Source organism: Schistocerca serialis, chromosome 11, assembly GCF_023864345.2.
Source record: "Schistocerca serialis cubense isolate TAMUIC-IGC-003099 chromosome 11, iqSchSeri2.2, whole genome shotgun sequence".
NCBI lineage: Eukaryota > Metazoa > Arthropoda > Insecta > Orthoptera > Acrididae > Schistocerca > Schistocerca serialis.
The window spans coordinates 63,762,260-63,782,787 of record NC_064648.1 but is presented as its reverse complement, the minus strand read 5'-3'; the positions used below and the strand labels follow the sequence as shown (position 1 = coordinate 63,782,787).

At 41.0% G+C, this 20,528-nt stretch overlaps 1 protein-coding gene across 2 annotated transcripts in view; it reads right to left on the bottom strand.

Annotated features, from left to right (window-relative positions):
- Window positions 1-20,528, bottom strand: part of LOC126427034 (probable citrate synthase 2, mitochondrial) — a 251,626-nt gene that overhangs the window by 38,854 nt on the left and 192,244 nt on the right. For both annotated transcript variants that reach the window (XM_050089210.1, XM_050089209.1), the window contains exons 3-5: window positions 18,489-18,686; window positions 11,358-11,546; window positions 9,138-9,337 (exon numbers count right to left, since the gene is read on the bottom strand). In XM_050089210.1, the coding sequence (XP_049945167.1) occupies window positions 9,138-9,337; window positions 11,358-11,546; window positions 18,489-18,686 (587 nt within the window). The remainder of the gene's footprint in view (window positions 1-9,137; window positions 9,338-11,357; window positions 11,547-18,488; window positions 18,687-20,528) is intronic.

The window sequence follows — 20,528 nt, the reverse complement described above, 5'->3', positions numbered from 1 at the left end:
GTTGTATGAACCAATATTAAACATCCTGCTCTTGTAGCCCTAAAAACTCTTCAATGACAGTTAAATGTAGTAAACAAAATGGGCATACGGTATGAGTGACCAATGACAACAGCAAAGCACTCTGAAATCATTCTCAACTTAGTCAGGTAGGCAGTCATTTGTATTCATGTACACTGAAATATAAATTGTCCATCTACATTCAATGTGCACATATGAGAAAAACATTTATTTTTACAATATTTGGCTCTACTGTCAGCCTCCTTACTCAAAAAAACACGTGCTTTTCACAAATGTGTTCCCCGCCAGTGTAAGTAAAACTGTCCTCAACAATGAGTTGGTCTCAATCTTTATGTGGTACATAGGTGGCACACACAATACACAATTTGTCAAGTTTGAGACAATAATACAATTTACACACATTCCTACCTTGAAATAAAAATTTAATATATGTTTCATATTGACAACGTAACTAAGAACAAGGAATTACAGCTTGAAGCAATAAGTATGGTTAAGAATGATGAACTACATTAATTGTGATAGTGCTGCAAAATCTGACAGAGTAGAAGTAGTGGTCAAGAAAATACTGTTTCCGTTTCACTTTGAACAGTTGTCTTGTGACAGCCAGAGCGACAGCACCAGCAGCAGCGAGTACTGTTTGTATAAAGCGTTTATTTTGCATTTTGTTTACGACCTTCCACTAAGGAAGGGATTCTATTTGTGTTTATCTGCTCTGCATAGTAACTAACAGTTCTTGATAAAACTTTACGTAGTTTTCGTGTTAGATTTCTTAGTGTTTTCTTGATCGTTTAGAACAGAAAGCGCCCTAAAACCGTCTTTTGTTTGTTTCGCGGCCGTTAGCCACTAGTCACTTGAATCAGCAGTTGTCTTGTGACAGCCAGAGCGACAGCACCAGCAGCAGCGAGTACTGTTTGTATAAAGCGTTTATTTTGCATTTTGTTTACGACCTTCCACTAAGGAAGGGATTCTATTTGTGTTTATCTGCTCTGCATAGTAACTAACAGTTCTTGATAAAACTTTACGTAGTTTTCGTGTTAGATTTCTTAGTGTTTTCTTGATCGTTTAGAACAGAAAGCGCCCTAAAACCGTCTTTTGTTTGTTTCGCGGCCGTTAGCCACTAGTCACCTGAATCAGCAGTTGTCTTGTGACAGCCAGAGCGACAGCACCAGCGGCAGCGAGTACTGTTTGTATAAAGCGTTTTTGTACTTATTTGCTGCGCTTAGCTTTTAAATAGTTTTTCTGGGAAAACCTAGCGTAGTTTTCGCGTCTCGTATTTCAGTGAGTGTTTCTTGATTATCAGAGTAGCTCATCAGAAGATTATCTTGGGAATTTGTCACCTTATAGAGTAGGGTAAACATAGTCATGTGTAGGGACTGTGGTGGTTGTGAGCGGACGCAAGGAGAATTGGCCACTCTTCGGGGGCAGGTGGAGGCTTTGTCTGTTAGGCTCATCGAGCTCGAGGCGCAGGCGTCGGCTTGTAGTGGCGTTGGGGCAACTGTGGTGAGACCTATGCCTACTTCGGTGGCCTTGGAATCACATGGAACCCCTGATGTCGCTGCGTCTTCCGGCAGTGAGCATCTTACCGGTCAGCCATCACTCCAGGATGAATGGCGGACAGTGGTGGGCTCGCGCGTGCCTGGCCGAAAGGCGAAGGTGGGATCTGGCCGCGTGGCAGCTGCCTTACCCCTTTCCAACAGGTACGGGGTGCTTCCTAGTGGTGATGACATCGTTTCCGAGCCACCACAGGGTGCCTCGCCTGTTGGGCCAGTGGCCGATTCTCCGGCAAGGTCCCGACAGTCACAGAGGGCGGGCCTATTAGTTATAGGGAGCTCCAACGTTAGGCGGGTTATGGAGCCCCTCAGGAAAATAGCGGGTAGGTCGGGGAAGAATGCCAGTGTGCACTCGGTGTGCTTGCCGGGGGGTCTCGTCCGTAATGTGGAGCAGGCCCTTCCGGCAGCTATTGAACGCACTGGGTGTGACCGGCTGCAGATAGTAGCACATGTCGGAACGAATGACGCCTGCCGCTTGGGTTCTGAGGCCATCCTTGGTTCCTTCCGGCGGCTGGCTGATTTGGTGAAGACAACCAGCATCGCACGCGGAGTGCAAGCTGAGCTTAATATCTGCAGCATAGTGCCCAGAGTCGATCGCGGTCCTCTGGTTTGGAGCCGTGTGGAGGGTCTAAACCAGAGGCTCAGACGACTCTGCGACTATAATGGTTGCAAATTCATCGACCTCCGTTATTGGGTGGAGAACTGTAGGGCCCCCCTAGACAGGTCAGGCGTGCACTACACACCGGAAGCAGCTACTAGGGTAGCAGAGTACGTGTGGCGTGCACACGGGGGTTTTTTAGGTTAGAGGGACCCCCCCTTGGGCGAAACGATAAAATACCTGACGGCTTACCAGAGAGGACATTATCATCGTTTATAAAGAATGTCCGTCCTCGGAGACCAAAAACAGGAAAAGTTAACGTAATATTGGTAAACTGCAGGAGTATCCAGGGCAAGGTTCCTGAATTAGAATCTCTTATTGAAGGAAATAGTGCGCATATAGTATTAGGAACGGAAAGTTGGTTAAAACCGGAAGTGAACAGTAACGAAATCCTAGACACAGAATGGAATATATACCGCAAGGATAGGATAAACGCCAATGGTGGAGGAGTATTTATAGCAGTAAAGAATTCAATAATATCCAGTGAAGTTATTAGCGAATGCGAATGTGAAATAATCTGGGTTAAGTTAAGTATCAAAGGTGGGTCAGATATGATAGTCGGATGCTTCTATAGACCACCTGCATCAGCAACCGTAGTAGTTGAGCGCCTCAGAGAGAACCTGCAGAACGTCGTGAAGAAGTTTCGTGATCATACTATTGTAATAGGGGGAGACTTCAATCTACCAGGTATAGAATGGGATAGTCACACAATCAGAACTGGAGCCAGGGACAGAGACTCTTGTGACATTATCCTGACTGCCTTGTCCGAGAATTACTTCGAGCAGATAGTTAGAGAACCAACTCGTGAAGCTAACGTTTTAGACCTCATAGCAACAAATAGACCGGAACTTTTCGACTCCGTGAATGTAGAAGAGGGTATCAGTGATCATAAGTCAGTGGTTGCATCAATGACTACAAGTGTAATAAGAAATGCCAAGAAAGGAAGGAAAATATATTTGCTTAACAAGAGTGATAGGGCACAAATCGCAGAATATCTGAGTGACCACCATCAAACGTTCATTTCTGAGGAAGAGGATGTGGAACATAAATGGAAAAAATTCAGAAACATCGTCCAGTACGCCTTAGATAAGTTCGTACCGACTAAGGTCCAAAGCGAGGGGAAAGATCCACCGTGGTATAACAATCATGTACGAAAGGTACTACGGAAACAAAGAAAGCTTCATCATAGGTTTAAGAGTAGTCGAATCATAGCAGATAAGGAAAAGCTGAACGAAGCGAAAAAGAGCGTAAAGAGAGCAATGAGAGAAGCATTCAACGAATTCGAACATAAAACATTGGCAAACAATCTAAACAAGAACCCTAAAAAGTTTTGGTCATATGTAAAATCGGTAAGCGGATCTAAATCCCCTATTCAGTCACTCGTTGACCACGATGGCACCGAAACAGAGGACGACCGAAGAAAGGCAGAAATACTGAATTCAGTGTTCCGAAACTGTTTCACTGCGGAAAATCGTAACACGGTCCCTGACTTCAGCCGTCGCACGGACGCCAAAATGGAAAATATTGAAATAAACGATATCGGAATTGAAAAACAACTGCTACCACTTAGTAGCGGAAAAGCATCCGGACCAGACGAGATACCCTTAAGATTCTACAGTGATTATGCTAAAGAACTTGCCCCCTTTCTATCAGCAATTTATCGTAGATCGCTGGAAGAACGTAAAGTACCTAGCGACTGGAAGAAAGCGCAGGTCGTTCCCATTTTCAAGAAGGGTCATAAATCAGATGCGAATAATTATAGGCCTATTTCGCTTACGTCAATCTGTTGTAGAATAATGGAACATGTTTTGTGTTCTCGTATTATGACGTTCTTAGATAATACAAATCTCCTTCATCATAACCAACATGGATTCCGCAAACAGAGATCATGTGAAACTCAGCTCGCCCTATTTGCCCAAGAAATTCACAGTGCCGTAGACACTGGCGAGCAGATTGATGCCGTATTCCTGGACTTCAGGAAGGCATTTGATACGGTTCCGCACTTACGTTTAGTGAAAAAAATACGAGCCTACGGAATATCGGACCAGGTTTGTGACTGGATTCAGGATTTCCTAGAAGAAAGAACACAACATGTCATTCTTAACGGTTCAAAATCTGCAGATGTAGAGGTAATTTCGGGAGTACCGCAGGGAAGCGTGATAGGACCTTTATTGTTTACAATATACATAAATGACTTAGTTGACAACATCGGTAGCTCCGTGAGGCTATTTGCAGATGACACGGTTGTCTACAAGAAAGTAGCAACATCAGAAGACTCGTACGTACTCCAGGAGGACCTGCAGAGGATTAATGCATGGTGCGACAGCTGGCAGCTTTCCCTAAACGTAGATAAATGTAATATAATGCGCATACATAGGGGCAGAAATCCATTCCAGTACGATTATGCCATAGGTGGTAAATCATTGGAAGCGGTAACAACCGTAAAATACTTAGGAGTTACTATCCGGAGCGATCTGAAGTGGAATGATCACATAAAACAAATAGTGGGAAAAGCAGGCGCCAGGTTGAGATTCATAGGAAGAATTCTAAGAAAATGTGACTCATCGACGAAAGAAGTAGCTTACAAAACGCTTGTTCGTCCGATTCTTGAGTATTGCTCATCAGTATGGGACCCTTACCAGGTTGGATTAATAGAAGAGATAGACATGATCCAGCGAAAAGCAGCGCGATTCGTCATAGGGACATTTAGTCAGCGCGAGAGCGTTACGGAGATGCTGAACAAGCTCCAGTGGCGGACACTTCAAGAAAGGCGTTACGCAATACGGAGAGGTTTATTATCGAAATTACGAGAGAGCACATTCCGGGAAGAGATGGGCAACATATTACTACCGCCCACATATATCTCGCGTAATGATCACAACGAAAAGATCCGAGAAATTAGAGCAAATACGGAGACTTACAAGCAGTCGTTCTTTCCACGCACAATTCGTGAATGGAACAGGGAAGGGGGGATCAGATAGTGGTACAATAAGTACCCTCCGCCACACACCGTAAGGTGGCTCGCGGAGTATAGATGTAGATGTAGATGTAGATACCTGTTTCCGAAAGGATGGAATGTAGTTATATGGGACAATTCCAATATGGTATACAAGTCCTATTCAAGCTTTTATACTTACTGAACTGATACGTAGGTTATGAGTCTGCAAAATTTGTGGTTATCTACTTCGTGACTGAAGCAGCACTTTCTGAATGCAAAACAAAAAGTATCTGCACGAAACAACAAGTGCACCAAGTTAAAGCAGCACAGAGGGCATCACAGATACTGAAAGAAACTGAACTGGGAGACTGTTCAAGATTACATATAAACTTTCTCGGGAAAGTCTCTTACATTTCAAGAACTGGGTTTAACTGACGACTCTAGAAGGATACTACAAACCCCTACGTATCTCTCACACGGGAACTGCGAGGATAAGATCAGAATAATTACAACATGCACACAGGCATTCGAACACACATTTTTCCCACACTACATACATGAACAGAACAGGAAGAAGCCCTAATAAATGGTACAATGGGATGTACCCTCTGCCATGCACCTCATTGTGATTTGCAACGTATATATGTAGATGTGGATGCAGATACCACAAAGATTCAAACCAACCTTAATGTTGAGAACAGGCTTACTCAGGTACTGGTAGGGGAAACTGATTTGTGAACAGCACACGTTTTCCGCAAGGATGTTAATAGTAGGGCCAAGTATTTGAAAAATAAAATTATTTCCTCATAAATTTACATTTAAGAAAAAAAGGACAATTTATACCTGGTTCCATCACATTAACACAGAGGGCAGGTGGCCGCAGAAGCAGTGGAAGACACAAAGCTTGTCTAGGTATGTAGAAAACAGTGTAGTCATTATTATAATGCATTACTGGAGTGATTTATCTGAAGCCAGAAAGGGCACATTCCTCGGCTTTCGGACCTAGGGTGGCAGCAAGTCCAAAGCGGCCAAGTTCATCTTCCGTTCACGTGCCACGGTGATTAAAGTATTCTGTGCTCAGCAAATCCAGTGTCGAGGCAATTGTGACCCATCACGCGGCACAGCTCACAAGTAAATGACGGCTGTCGAGATGTGTGCGGGCAAGTCGACACGGAAGTGTCGAGCAGCTGACATAAAAGAGTGATATATAAGACAAACAAAAAACAGACTTTGTTCAGGTTGGGAATAAGTGTTCTCATTTGAAGACTGATTCAAATGAAGATGTTTCTAGTGACGACTGTGTGTTCTAATTGTTTTTACAGAGTAACACCAATGATGATGCAGATTTTGCACCAATAGAGGTGGAATTAAATACCCTGAATCAGTCAACTACAGAGGTAGATTTAAGTCCTGTTAAGAAACCGTGGTCAGTGAAGTTGAGTCATACGCTCTATGCATCAAGAAAGCACAGAGAAATTATTAAAGCTATTGATCAATACCTCACAGCAAAACTGACCACACTCTTCAAAGTAGAAATTCCATCTTCAGAAGAAAATGAACCAAAGCACTCTTGCACTTTTTGCCAGGAATTTTTCACAAATATCAATTCAGCTGTTGAATATTGTGCATCCTACAGTGAAAAGGTGCAAGACTTAACTATTACTCCAGAGACTTTTGAACCACGTTCCAACAGTATCAAAGTACATGGCAGACAAATCAAGAAATGTGTGCTCTGTAAGAGGAGTCTCTGGAAGACCAGATCCTCTCATGGTCAAACTGTGGAAGCTGCTCTAGTTCAAGTAGTGCAGACATTTTATCTGGAAGATAAATGGGACTGTTCCCGCCTGAGTGCCAACAAGAAAGACACTATAACTGCCAACAGTTTAAGGTCTAAAAGTTGGGAAACTTAAGAGGTACATGACCTGCAGTATTACAGAAACTTTTGCAATTCATAAGAGCAACTATACAACTTCACACACGGGAGGACAATTTTATGCATTACGACCTGAGTGGGTAGTTCCACACCCACCTGGAGGTGTATGTGCCTACTGCACAAATTTTGAACTTTTTGTGGCAACTTTGAAGAACTTACTGGAGCACATGACATATGACACCTCGGTTGGGCGTGTGAAGTCATTCGTAGTCTGTGACAAAGTGAGACACTTGTTTGTTTCATGTAGTGACTGCCCTGGAAAGGGAGAAGTGTCTTTACAGATACTTGGCCTGGAAGACATAGCAGATAACTGCAGAAATTACATCTGTGACATGGGAGGAAAAACTAATTAAGAAAATGTTGCCTTACACAGTTTCATTGATGAACTTGGTAAATGGTCAGTGAAAGCAGTAACACACCTGCATCTGAAGAAACTGCAACTACAACAAATTGCAGAAGTGAAAAGTTGCATACAGGCTGATGAACTATGCTTAAATCTTCACTGTGATTTTGCTGAGAACTGGTCTGTAACCCTTCCACAAGTAGTACTAGGGTATCATTGGAGTAATGACCAGGTTTCAATTTTTACAGGAGTGACATATTTTCAAGACAAGGCCACAAGTGTTGCAGTTTTAAGTGATGACACAGGACAAAATTATGGATTGGCATTTTGCAGGGGGGGGGGGGGGGGGGGACCAGAAACTATAAAAAGTTTAGAACACTATAGTAAAAGAACTTTGACAGATATGTCCAAATGGAGGATTTCTTTGTAATCATAAAGGAATTATCTTTCAAATATAAAAAAAACAATGAAACATTCAGAACTGTTACAGAGATACAGTATTTTAAAAAATTTTCCAAAGTTCGCATCTTCAAAATGGTATGCGCAGTGTCATCTTTGGAGGGCTATATCTCTGAGCAGAATATTTTTTTTTTTTTTTTTTTTTTTTTGAGAAAACAGAAGAATAAATGTTCCTTACTTAGACCTTCATTTTAACATATGCTAAATTCAGTAACATCCAAGACTATGAAGGTACAATTTTTTCCTAGCCTGCCTGAATTGATATCGAGTATGCCATACGATGTGTTACAGTTCAGGTTAAAATATATAAAAACAAATTTATCGCAATTGATATGTACTAACTCTCTATGTACAGTCAAAATTACTCTTCTTTTAGAAACATTTGAAATTACAAAATATCTGGCACACTTAAAATTCATATTATTAATTGGGCAATCTGACGATATTAATTAAATTTATTTCTGGATTCATTTATAAAATAGTGATATAATTTGGTGAAGATTCTTCTTGTGTAAAGAAAGTTTGTAAACTCTCGAATATTGTTAGTACCGCAGAATGAGTTAGTGGTGAGCATGTCTCTGATGTGGTCGGATGAGTTTAATTTTGGCAATACCAATGTAATTCTTGTTTTAAAAGCGGAGATTGTAAAGACATTGTGATATAGAAAAATGTGACAGAATAAAAATGTTAGAGAAACAGAAATTATGGAACAGGGCTGTTTCACAATTATGTCATTTGGAACATACAAAGTGAAAAATTTCGGCCTTAAGAATCAACCTCTAGACGTGTAACTGGAACCAATTGTGAGAAAAAAAGATATGTAAAAATGTTTATTTGTAAATCTCACTCCTCTCTAAGCTTATTGGAAGATTTAATTATGAAGCAAGTGACCACCAATAAATGTCCTGCAAGGTGCACCATCATTTTAAATGGTCAATTAGTTTGCGAGCGCTATTTTCCACTTATCTTCTATGCTGAAGTTGAATTTTTTTTTATTTTTTGACAGAAGTAAATAGATATATTGCTCTCAGAAAGGAATTCTATAAACCAATGGAGAAAAGTACATAAAATAAGCTAAAATCCTTTTATTCAAGTCAACACCATGCCAGAGATCCAAGCACTGACTACATCTTAATTTTTTGTCTATCAGGATCAACGAGTTTGAAAGAATTACGAGCCCTCACACTTAGTGAAATCAGCAGCCCCGTACTGACCTGCTGAACTAGTGCTCAGCTCACCTGTGGATTGTGAGGTACAGCCTCATGAGCTCGGTGAACTCCGGGTTGTCGTAGCCGAGCATCTGGCAGAAGTTTGCGCTCCAGTCCTTCTTGGGGTCTATAGCTCCGATGCCCTTCGACTCCTTGTAAGTGTTGCGGTAGATCATGGCAGCCACGACGGGCAGTTTCGCGATGAGATCCATTGCATCTTCGTATACGTACTGCGAGATACACACAAAAACGAGAATTACAAAAACTGCAAATACAAGAACTGCAAATACAAGAATTCAGAAAATGAGTAACAGTTTGGAAGCAACTACACATTACATGACATTCTTTGCTGCAACAACATTTTGCGCATTAAATATTCTTCCTATATGAAGTACTTTTGAAATTAGCTATTAGGTTTGTTGTTCATCAACTTTGGAATTCAGCTGTTATCTGTTCTATGATTATAAAATAGGTTCCTTTCTGTGCATTGCATTTCTCTTTACATGTAAAAGGAAAAAGATTCCTAAAACATATATTCTAAGGCTTAGGTACCTGCCTAGTGAAGCACTCTCTCAGAAATTGAATTAATGGAGAAGTGAGACTGCTCTCTATTGCTCGGAATGCTACTATAGTAGAAAAATAAAAAGCCTTACTCGACTTTTACACTGGTGAGATTAATAAGGATTATGCCCGTAAATTGAACAAAACATCAGGAAACGCAAATTCATCTATTTCTTTCTGTTTCTCATACATCATCTAGTGAACACACTTCTCTGTTCTACTGCTGCCAGATACTGGTACTGTCACAGAGTTGCGGGATGTAAACACTGAAAATTACCAACTGACAACTTTCATTCTTTCCTAATTTCCTAATTTCCTTTCTGAAATGTGGTTTCACAAACTTATTTTTCTCTGAAAGAAAATGCTTTTCGAACAGGTCAATGCTTATCAATCACAAGTAGATTCCATTAAACTAAAACTGATGTTAACACACTACAAAGATGGAAGAAAAATACAAGTTAGAAACATGTTTGTCCATTTAGCACGAAACTTTTATACATGAAGCCTGCTGTTTAGAGAAATAAAATACTTTCATCAAATAATGCAATACAAAGTAATCAAGTACCTTAGCAACCAAAAAACTTGCATTTTATTTTGAAAATTTAGAAAATTAAAAAAATTTTGTCACTTTCCTTACGCATTTTAAATAAGAACATGCACACAACTAATTTCAAGAATTTAACCGCTAATCTTCAGATGCTCTCCATTATTTGTATTTGTGCTTATAAGGAGCTTGGGCTGACATATTACACTGTGGGAGAGAACCAATGAACAGTCTCTATGAGTTACAGATATCACAAATGTGTGGCAAACCATTTTATGTCTGAACTCACAACAAATGTAACTCATTTGCACATTTTCTTCAAAATTTATTAGAGAATTGTGTATCAAGCAAGTGTACAGTTTAGAAAACTATCTTATCTATGTACTCTTTCACAAAGATTCTAGGCCCATTATCTTACATCGTCATTTTTACCTGCATAATTTCCCTGTAAGGCACATTTGTTCTCTTAACACATTTGCGTTTTCAGTGGGCTTTTAGCAGAAAAGCATCTCACGAGTTCCACGAATTTGGAGAGTAATGATTACCACTTTAAATTAGTTTTGTATCGTTAACCAACAGTAAAGCAAAATTAATCTGTTTTAATTACACTAATACCTAATACTGTATTCCTGTGACGGATCTCTCTGCAAGTCTCTATTGTGCTAAGAGACTCATAGCTCTTTATACATCTTCTGCAAGTCTCTCGAATGTCTTACTACTGTGGATATTAGCTCAAGCTATCCAATCAACTTTTACAATTTCTCAAATCTATGAACACAACTAGGAGATCTAACATTCCAGGCTCCTAGAGTTCTGAATGAATTACTCTTATTTCCAGAGTATGTTATCCTTGTGGATGACTTCACTGAACTGTACAGCAATGGTTTGCAATCTCTCTTGTTCGTGGCACACCACACAATATACCGAGGAGTTTCCACAGCACACTGACATATGAGCTATATTTAAGCCATTGTTTAAACACTGGAACTGCATTACTGAGAAGATAATTTACCATTACATGTTGGAAATAATCTGTTTAAAAACAGTACAACTATGTAACAGAATAAGTGAAACTCAATAATTTATGAAATTGGCAAAAGGGTGAAGCAGAAGAACAGTAGACTATAGCCCGGTTTGCAACTCACCTCCCAGTACTTGGCCTTGGGGACACCCTCGCTGTATGCCTTGAGGAACTTGCTCTCCGTGTTGAGGGTGGTGATGGCACTGCTGAACTGTGACATGGGGTGCAGGTTGGTGGGGAAGTTGTTCAGCATCGTCACCACGTGTGAAGGCAGGCCAGCCCGGTTAGCCCACTCCTTCGACAGGTACTTCACCTGTAATTGCCGCAACAGTCTTTATTTTCTATTCGGAGCCAACTGAAAACAAAACAGTTTCATTGTGAACGTACGTTAGAAGGAACTGATCTCGAAATTGTAGACCGAGGACTTTGAGGAATAATTAGAGAAAAAAAATTCTAACAGCCAACTGCATATGAAAAACAGTACAATATATATGGTCCATTATTATTCAGACTTCAGAAACAAAACAACAGCAAGAACTCTAACAAACTCTTGCATATGTTTAGCAGTGTAGGGAATTGTGTGCACCGCATGATAAAAAATAGATTCTAAAAACCATTTTTAGTTTCACGCATTTGCTTTCACATTCCCCCTACGAAAAAATTTGTAATTGACACCTCTACACCTCCTGCCCATGATCTTAGAGTTTTTATCCTGACAGTCATTCTCTCTCAGATTGTGGGATTTATTCCTACTTCACAGGAAGCTCCTTTCTGAGAAGTTCATTGCTTGTACCTCAGCAATTTATTTTGTAAAACAGTCATTTCATCCTAAAAGGATTCGAAATCAAGCATTTTATGCAGCACTACACGAAAATGAAAAAAGAAAAGCATTCTACTCCACAAATGCTTAATTGTTTGTGGCCTGGACTTTAGAACTGCCCGGTATCGACTCAAGTGCGTTTAAAATGCAAGGGAAATGCCACTTTGACCGATTTTGTCAGTTCCGAATGACCACTTCTAGGTTTACAAGCTATGTCTTTTTATTCATACCACCATCTCTGAAAGTGGTTTACCCTACAACTAGCAACAACAGTACTGGTACACGCATTACAATATCGGGTGTCGGACCCAATTTCATTTGTAACTTTCAGCCCAGTCACTTCCAAATCATAATCCCTCACCTCAAATTGATACATTTACTCTTCATCATTCCAGCAAGCATTTAACATCACAGGATCACCCCATAAAAGCACAACTTCTGCATCGGGAAGCAATTAGATGGCCAAAGTGACACCGAAAGTGCACCGAAAACAAGTAGCCAAAAGACTGAGGCCATTGTAGGGTGCGAGAGGATGGCGCCACATTTGAAACTGCCACTGTCACCTCCCTAAAAGTGTCAAGCACCTGCTTTGGCTGGATATCCAAAGCCCATCCCCATGTTCTATTAAGTGAGTACCCCTGCTCTCTGTTAAATTTTTTGCAGTTTATTCTAATCTTAGCTGCTGTGTCTATAATGGAATCCCAATGACAATCCACGAGTCAAGACTAATCTTTTCAAATTTTATTTTACATCCATCTTCCAGGTAATGCTCAGCTATGAGCAACTTCTCAACCTCACTTTTTATACAATAGCACTTGCACTGAGAACAGTGGCTTGCTACAGTGGGAATAGGTTGACCATTATAGGTGCTGCTACAATTGCAGCACAAACCATACACAAGGGGCACAACATCTCTTACTTCCAGGGCAGGCTGGAATACTTGTCCCAGTCCATGCCTCTGCAGCTCATTATTCAAACACTTTATGGGAACGTAGCTGGGTGATGTAGATAAATGCCTATATTTCAGAAGGATCACACCCTGCCATTCAAGGCAAAACTGCCAGGGCAGGGAAGGGGAAGGTGTGCTACTACACAAATATCAGCAATTATCGATGCCATTTGGCTGCATTCCCGAAACGTCTTTGCACGATGCTTACACAAGAAGGGACTCTGGTGTCTCATTACTGCTCACTGCCCCATAGTACGGCAGAAATATAGCCACCTCTCTCTTTCATAGATTCACAAGGTGTCCTTTGTCTGTGGTATCTGGAAGTGTTCAGTATATCCCCCTAACTGTAACCACTCTCTCAACACACTTATCATACTGCCATTCAAACTCTAGGTGGTCATCGTCAGAATGACTCTTTGATTCTGAATACTTTAGAACAAAGAGTAATTACTTTGGTACAGCTTGGTAAAAACAGTGTGTGCTCAAATGCGTGTAGGTTTCCCGTACATTGCCTGATCAAATCAGTCTGTTGCCTTCAGATCAACTGATATATCCGAGAACAGTCTGCTGCAGGCATTTTAACTGAGGCTTTATCAGCAAAGTGTTGCAAATGTACCTTAGGGAGAAAGACTACCGCAACATCACAGAACTCGGAGCCTGTTCCTCACAATGCTCCACGAAGAACTTTGAACTGACGGAGATTGTCATTATCCCAGTGCTGTATGACCTGTCACGTCGCAATATTCACAGACAGAAGTACATTGGCTCCGTGACCTGTCTGGACAACATGGCATCCCAGATGGAAACTGTTGGTTTACGAGTACATTATCTAGTGGTACTGTTTCAAAGACGTCTTCTGTCATGTTTAAAACAAAAATACCTACCGTTAATGGACTATTGTGTCATTGAGCCAGTAGACAATTAATTACACAAAAACAAGTCACTCGTGAATAAAAGGAGGACAAGATCCCTTTCCAAGAAAGTGGCTCTTAAACCAGGGTGAAACAGACATGTTTAGACCACACAGGAAATAGGTCACAGATGCTACAAACTGCGGGAAACACATCCCTATCAATCAAAAATATTCTATATGTGTCTAAATATTGCACTCTGGAATAGTGCTAATACTTCCACAGCTTTAAATTTTAGAATTTAAAATAAACATCAGAAGTACTACACAATCTTATGTATTTTACTTTCCTCTTAGTTCAAAGTTAATATCCCTTTAACCTAGTTGATAATGGAATCTGACTATTCTGTACAACTCTCACCCAGCATTCACCTGAAATTATTTAGGAACAAGATAGAACACCTGTCTCGCGTATTTTAAACACATTACTGGGGCAATGATTAAATAATTCAGGAAGTAAAGATACTAACTCACCAAATAGTTAAGTGGTCAATATGCACTTGAACATGAAACATTATTTTGCTAGCTTTCTGACAAATCTTCCTTCAGAGCATAGCCTATCTTGAATGCTGCTTCTCAAACTGACCCATCTGGATTATTACCCGCAGCGCCAGCTTCACTTTATTACATAGACAACATAAAATAATTTGTAGACTGAACCTGTTTGCACATTTTGGTGGCTATTGTGTACACCTGGGAAACAGGTTTTTGTCCCTCCTGGTGGCCCAATGAGCTGCTGTTTGCCTAATCCCCCTAAATAGGTAATGGTCCTAGCATTATGCTGGTGCTATGTCGAGTGACTGCCCCATGATGGTGTTTTGGAGGAACTGTGGTGAATCCCAGAAGGAAGCAGCATTTTACAGAAATAGCAATGGAGACTCATTAAAAAAAAAACCCCCTCACTCACTCACTCACTCCAAATCAGCAAGGTTCTCCCTCACTATTTACAACAATCTGCCAACACTTGCGTAACTTTTCAATTTCGCAACTGTAGAAATCACAGCTTTGAACAAGGCTTGACGAGTTCTTTGCCTCAGAGTGCATTTTTATCCAGAAAGGAAGTTCCTTTAAGGTCATTCAACAGACAGTGGAGAAGGAGAATAGAGTGGTTGTGGAATGATTTCCCGACCCAATTCTTGTGCCGAGGTTTTTGTCAGTCTACCAGAATGCAGTCAGGTAATATTGTGGAGTAGCATCACTTTACACAGTCTGCCTAGTCGTCATTCTTGGACTGCGTCTGCAAGACACACCAGTTTTTGACAATAAATGTCAGCAGCGATCACTCCACTTCGGGGAAGCAATTGTTAGAACACTACACCGTTCCTGTTCCACCAGATGCATAACATTATCTTTTGTGGTTGTGCAGAGTTGCAGCTTCGTTTGGGCTCAACCATTTCTTGCTTTTCCTTATGTTAGCATAAAGATACCATTTCTCGTCACTAGTAATGATGCAGGACAGGAATCTGTGTTTTCCACGAATCAGTTGATGATTGGCTTGAGTAAGCAGTACCTATACATCCGATTTCTGAACCTTCCCCAATTCATGTGAATATCGCACCATGGTGGAATGATCACAGTTCATCACTTTTGCCAGTCCTTGAGTACACTGAGGTGGGTAATTGTTGATTAATACATTCAAATGCTCTTCATCAAACCCTGAAGGTCTTCCTGAATGTACAGACACAGTAACGTCATGTCATCCTTAAAATGATAAAAGGATTTTCTTGCTGTGCTCTGTCTATGGCATTATCACAAATGACTGCAAATGTTTCTGATTGCTTCCAATGCTGTGACCCCTTTACCGAACTCTGACAGAATTATGTCGGAAGTATGTCAGAAGTATTCCAATTTCTCCACTTAGCACCCCATTTTCTAGACTCCACAGCTTCACTTGCTATATCAAAATGACAAAATGCCAATATGTCAACTCAAGTAGCAGTAGTGGTTTATAAATAAAAAATGACAATCGGTAAGTAAACTCAGTGCATCTGGGAAACCAACATGCAAAGCAAAAACTATAAATTTATACATCAACGTAACACACAATGCTCCTGTTTGGCTAGATGGCAGGATCCATCATGGGACTGATGTGGTAAGTTACGGTTACTGTTGTGTGGAGATTGTGTTTTGAAGTAATTATCACTTTGGAAGTCTGCAGTTAGTGATCCTTCACATTCACCGAGATTATTCTTCCAGTGCAGAAAGAGAACAAAGCATTCAAAAATGGATTCCTGTGCACGTGTGTGGAAGTCTGCTTGGAAATTTTAGGTAAGTGTGGACTTGTTTGGTAAAGAGTCCACAGAGGACGGTGTGTAGCTATTAGCTAGCTGGAGCTGGGATTGTATTGGATAAAAGTGATGGACTTGAGTAGGGTTAATTCATTCCCATTAATTTTTATTTCTAAGCTATTTTGAGGATGATGTATTTGTGCAACTCTCTCCATACTAATTATAAACTATATTGTCACTTTGATGTAGAGATTATTGATAAGACTTGTTAGTGTGTTGTAATGAACTGTTAATAGTGAAGGTATCCCAGTCCAGTAGTCAGATCTCTATCTTTTCCAAAAGTAGTTCTACATCTACATTTATACTCTGCAATCCACCCAACAGTGTGAGGCAGAGGGCACCTTACATGCCACTGTCATTACCTGCCTTTCCTGTTCCACTCTCGTATGGTTCGCGGAAAGAACAACTGTCGGAAAGCCCCCGTGCACGCTCTAATCTCTCTAATTTTACATTCGTGATCTCCTCGGGAAGTATTAGTAGGGGGAAGCAATATATTCGATATCTCATCCAGAAACGCACCCTCTCGAAACCTGGACAGCAAACTTCACCGCAATGCAGAGTGCCTCTCTTGCAGAGTCTGCCACCTGAGTTTGCTGAACATCTCCATAACACTATCACGCTTACCAAATAACCCTGTGACGAAATGTGCCGCTCTTCTTTGGATCTTCTCTATCTCCTCTGGCAACCGGACCTGGTACGGATCCCACACTGACGAGCAATAGTCAAGTATAGGTCGAACCAGTGTTTTGTAAGCCACCTCCTTCGTTGATGGGCTACATTTTCTAAGGACTCTCCCAATAAATCTCAACCTGGTACCCGCCTTACCAACAATTAATTTTATAAGATCATTCCACTTCAAATCGTTCCGCACGCATACTCCCAGATATTTTACAGAAGTAACTGCTACCAGTGTGTTCCGCTATCATATAATTGTACAATAAAGGATGCTTCTTTCTATCTATTCGCAATACATTACATTTGTCTATGTTAAGGGTCAGTTGCCACTCCCTGCCCAAAGTGCCTATCCGCTGCAGATCTTCCTGCATTTCGCTGCTGTTTCCTAATGCTGCAACTTCTCTGTATACTACAGCATCATCCGCGAAAAGCTGCATGGAACTTCCGACACTATCTACCAGGTTATTTATATATATTGTGAATAGCAATGGTCCCATAACACTCCCCTGTGGCACGCCAGAGGTTACTTTAATGTCTGTAGATGTCTCTCCGTTGAGAAAAAACATGCTGTGTTCTGTTTGCTAAAAACTCTTCAATCCAGCCACACAGCTGGTCTGATATTTTTAGGCTCTTACTTTATCAGGCGACAGTGCGGAACTGTATCTAACGCCTTCCGCAAGTCAAGGAAAATGGCATCTACCTGGGAGCCTGTATCTAATATTTTTTGGGTCCCATGAACATATAAAGCAAGTTGGGTCTCACACGGTCGCTGTTTCCGTAATCCATGTTGATTCCTATAGAGTAGATTCTGGGTTTCCAGAAATGACATGATATGCAAGAAAAAAAAACGTTCTAAAATTCTACAACAGATCGATGTCAGAGATAAAGGCCTATAGTTTTGAGCATCTGCTCAACAACCCTTCTTTAAAACTGGGACTACCTGTGCTCTTTTCTAATCATTTGGAATCTTTCGTTCCTCTAGAGACTTGGGGTACATGGCTGTTAGGAGGGGCAAGTTCTTTTGTGTACTATGTGTAGAATCGAATCGGTATCCCGTCAGGTCCAGTGGACTTTACTGTCGAGTGATTTCAGTTCGTGCGAGGGTTTAGAGAAGGAACCGCAGTGTGTCTTCCTCTGTGAAACAGCTTTGGAAAAAGGTGTTTAGGATTTCAGCTTTACTTAGCTAAGGACTTTCAATTATCTAGTTTGGAGCTGTGAGGAACATAACCCTGTCTTAGGGGTTAGAATGATACTGGTGACCCTTATTTAGATTCATTTGGAATGCATACCGGTGCAAAGAAGTAATTCTGATACACCAAATAAATGTTTCCAATTAAATGAGCAGAGCAGCACATGCCCTTCCCCAACCGTCGTCACCCAATTCCTCACCCCCTCCACAACTTCATCTCACAACCCTTCGCCCCTGTCAATCTGCTGTGCCCGCACGTACAGGTTTGCGTGTAATCTCCAGCTCTGAAGGACTCGTCAGAAAGCTAGCACATTCTCAGTACCTTAACACCTTCATTTATTTATAAACCAACAACAATACAACTCAACCTCACGGCGCAGCACCCGTCACTGCAACCCCTGCAGGACTGAGGATTGCAGCCTACCTGAGCCTCGTTGGGTATGTCACCGGTGATGAGCAGCCAGAAAAGGCCCTCGGGGAGGGGTTCGTTGCCACCCGGAGCCTTCGGCAGTAGCTTCTGGCACTCCGGGATCGAGTAGCCGCGGAAGCGGATGCCTTCTTCCGGGTCCAGCACTGAAGTTTCACACACCAGACCCTTGATGCCACGCATACCACCATACATCTGAAACCAGAGGGATGAGGGTTGTGAATCACACGTGAACAAAAAATAATCAATTAATTGACAACACAAAACATGCAATGGCTTTCAAGTAAAATACGAAGTTTCACAGATCAAATCTGAAATTTATATTAAGTTAATTTTATTTACATAGTATGTATGTATGCATGCATGCATGCATGTTTTGTTACTGTGTGTGGCTAATTGCTGATAACTTACATCGTCTATATTACTGAACGGCTACATCAGTCACATAATCCCATTTGCAGGTTAAATCTTATATAATATGTTTAACAGCAAGTCAAGTATTAAAGTTAGAAATTCGTGTTTACGTCTCCGGTAAGCATAGCTCACGGCGCACAAATTATTCAGACTATATTCATCCGAGCACTTATTGACTTTATACATAATAAAGAACATTTCTGAACTTTTTCTCGCATGGCGACTGAAGCAGTTTCACATACGTTGGTTTGATTCTTTAAAGAATCGGGGTGTGTGGGTTTACGGGTTGGATTATGGTGGATGCATGGTTGAAGCAGTTATGCAGAGATGAAGAGACTTTCACTAGATGTATTTGCATGGAGTGCTGTGTCAAACCAGACCTCGCAACATATAACGAAAATAGTTACGATAGTAAATAACTATGGTAGTAAGAAAGTTTTACTGCCATTCTAACAAGTTCTGACATCGCTTCCGTTAAATGGAAATACGCTACTACAAATGGAACACTGGATAGTGCGTCTAGCAAGCACTAACGAAGCTGGCGGGAGCTTTGAGCACTGAGAGAAGACACGTAACACAGCAGTAATTCACGCAGAGTGAAAAGGAGCCGACCTCTGATGAGGTAATTTGCATAACGCACGCACGCTTCTACGAGTACCAGCGACGATTATCGTCATTATGCGATTATCTACCGACGAGATGGCACACTTCGCGCTTGTGAGGCCCGATCGTCAACACCAGGAAAACAGCACGTAACTATTCTTTAAATCCAAGACTTAACTGATCTATGAATACCAATCGGAATACACAATTTTAAGAACTGATTCGCAGTAATTCCGCATAGAGCTGGCAATATATTTTATTGCGGCTGTAAGATCTACGTTGACGTTTTCAAGCACAGTGCAATGTTAAGCCTCGCAATACAAAAGCGTGCGTGTGTGTGTTTATGACCACCTTTTGAAAATTTTGTAATCTAATTCTCTATATTTTGAGATAGTATTGTCTTTATGAATCTTTCTACTAGATTCCATATATGTTTTAAATTTTTCAGTTAAACTTAACACAAAATTTTAAGTCTCAGTAGTACGAGTGGATGTTACTTTGCTCTATGAAGGTCGTGTTCAGTAATTCCAGGTTTAGAGCCTGAGCAAAAGTCCACAACAATGAACGAAATTTCCATTTTTTGTGGTGGGAATGAAGTCAGTAATCTACAATACCGAAGGTGCATTGTAACTGCAAAATGTGTGCTAAAAGGTATTTTCAGGTTATGGATCCCGATTACACATCAGTAGTTCTTTTAAAAGGTATATTGTTAATAGACAAAAATCGTTAATTATTTCAGGGTGGACACAAAATATCCCCTCCCCCTTGGTATTGCGCGTTGTGGAAAATACCGTTGTATTGCTAGAGTTAAGGCTCTCTTTACAACGTGGTCTCGGCATGTTTGAACCAAGCTCCAAACAGTCCGAATCCAAATACGTACTGCAGTGTAGTATATCTGCCCTTCCACATGTGAGAACGGGCCAAATGGCAAATACAGCAGCAATCAGCACGCAACTATATCCAAATGGCAAATATACGCCGAGATGAATCGCAGCTGTCGGATTACAAAACAGCAGCAAA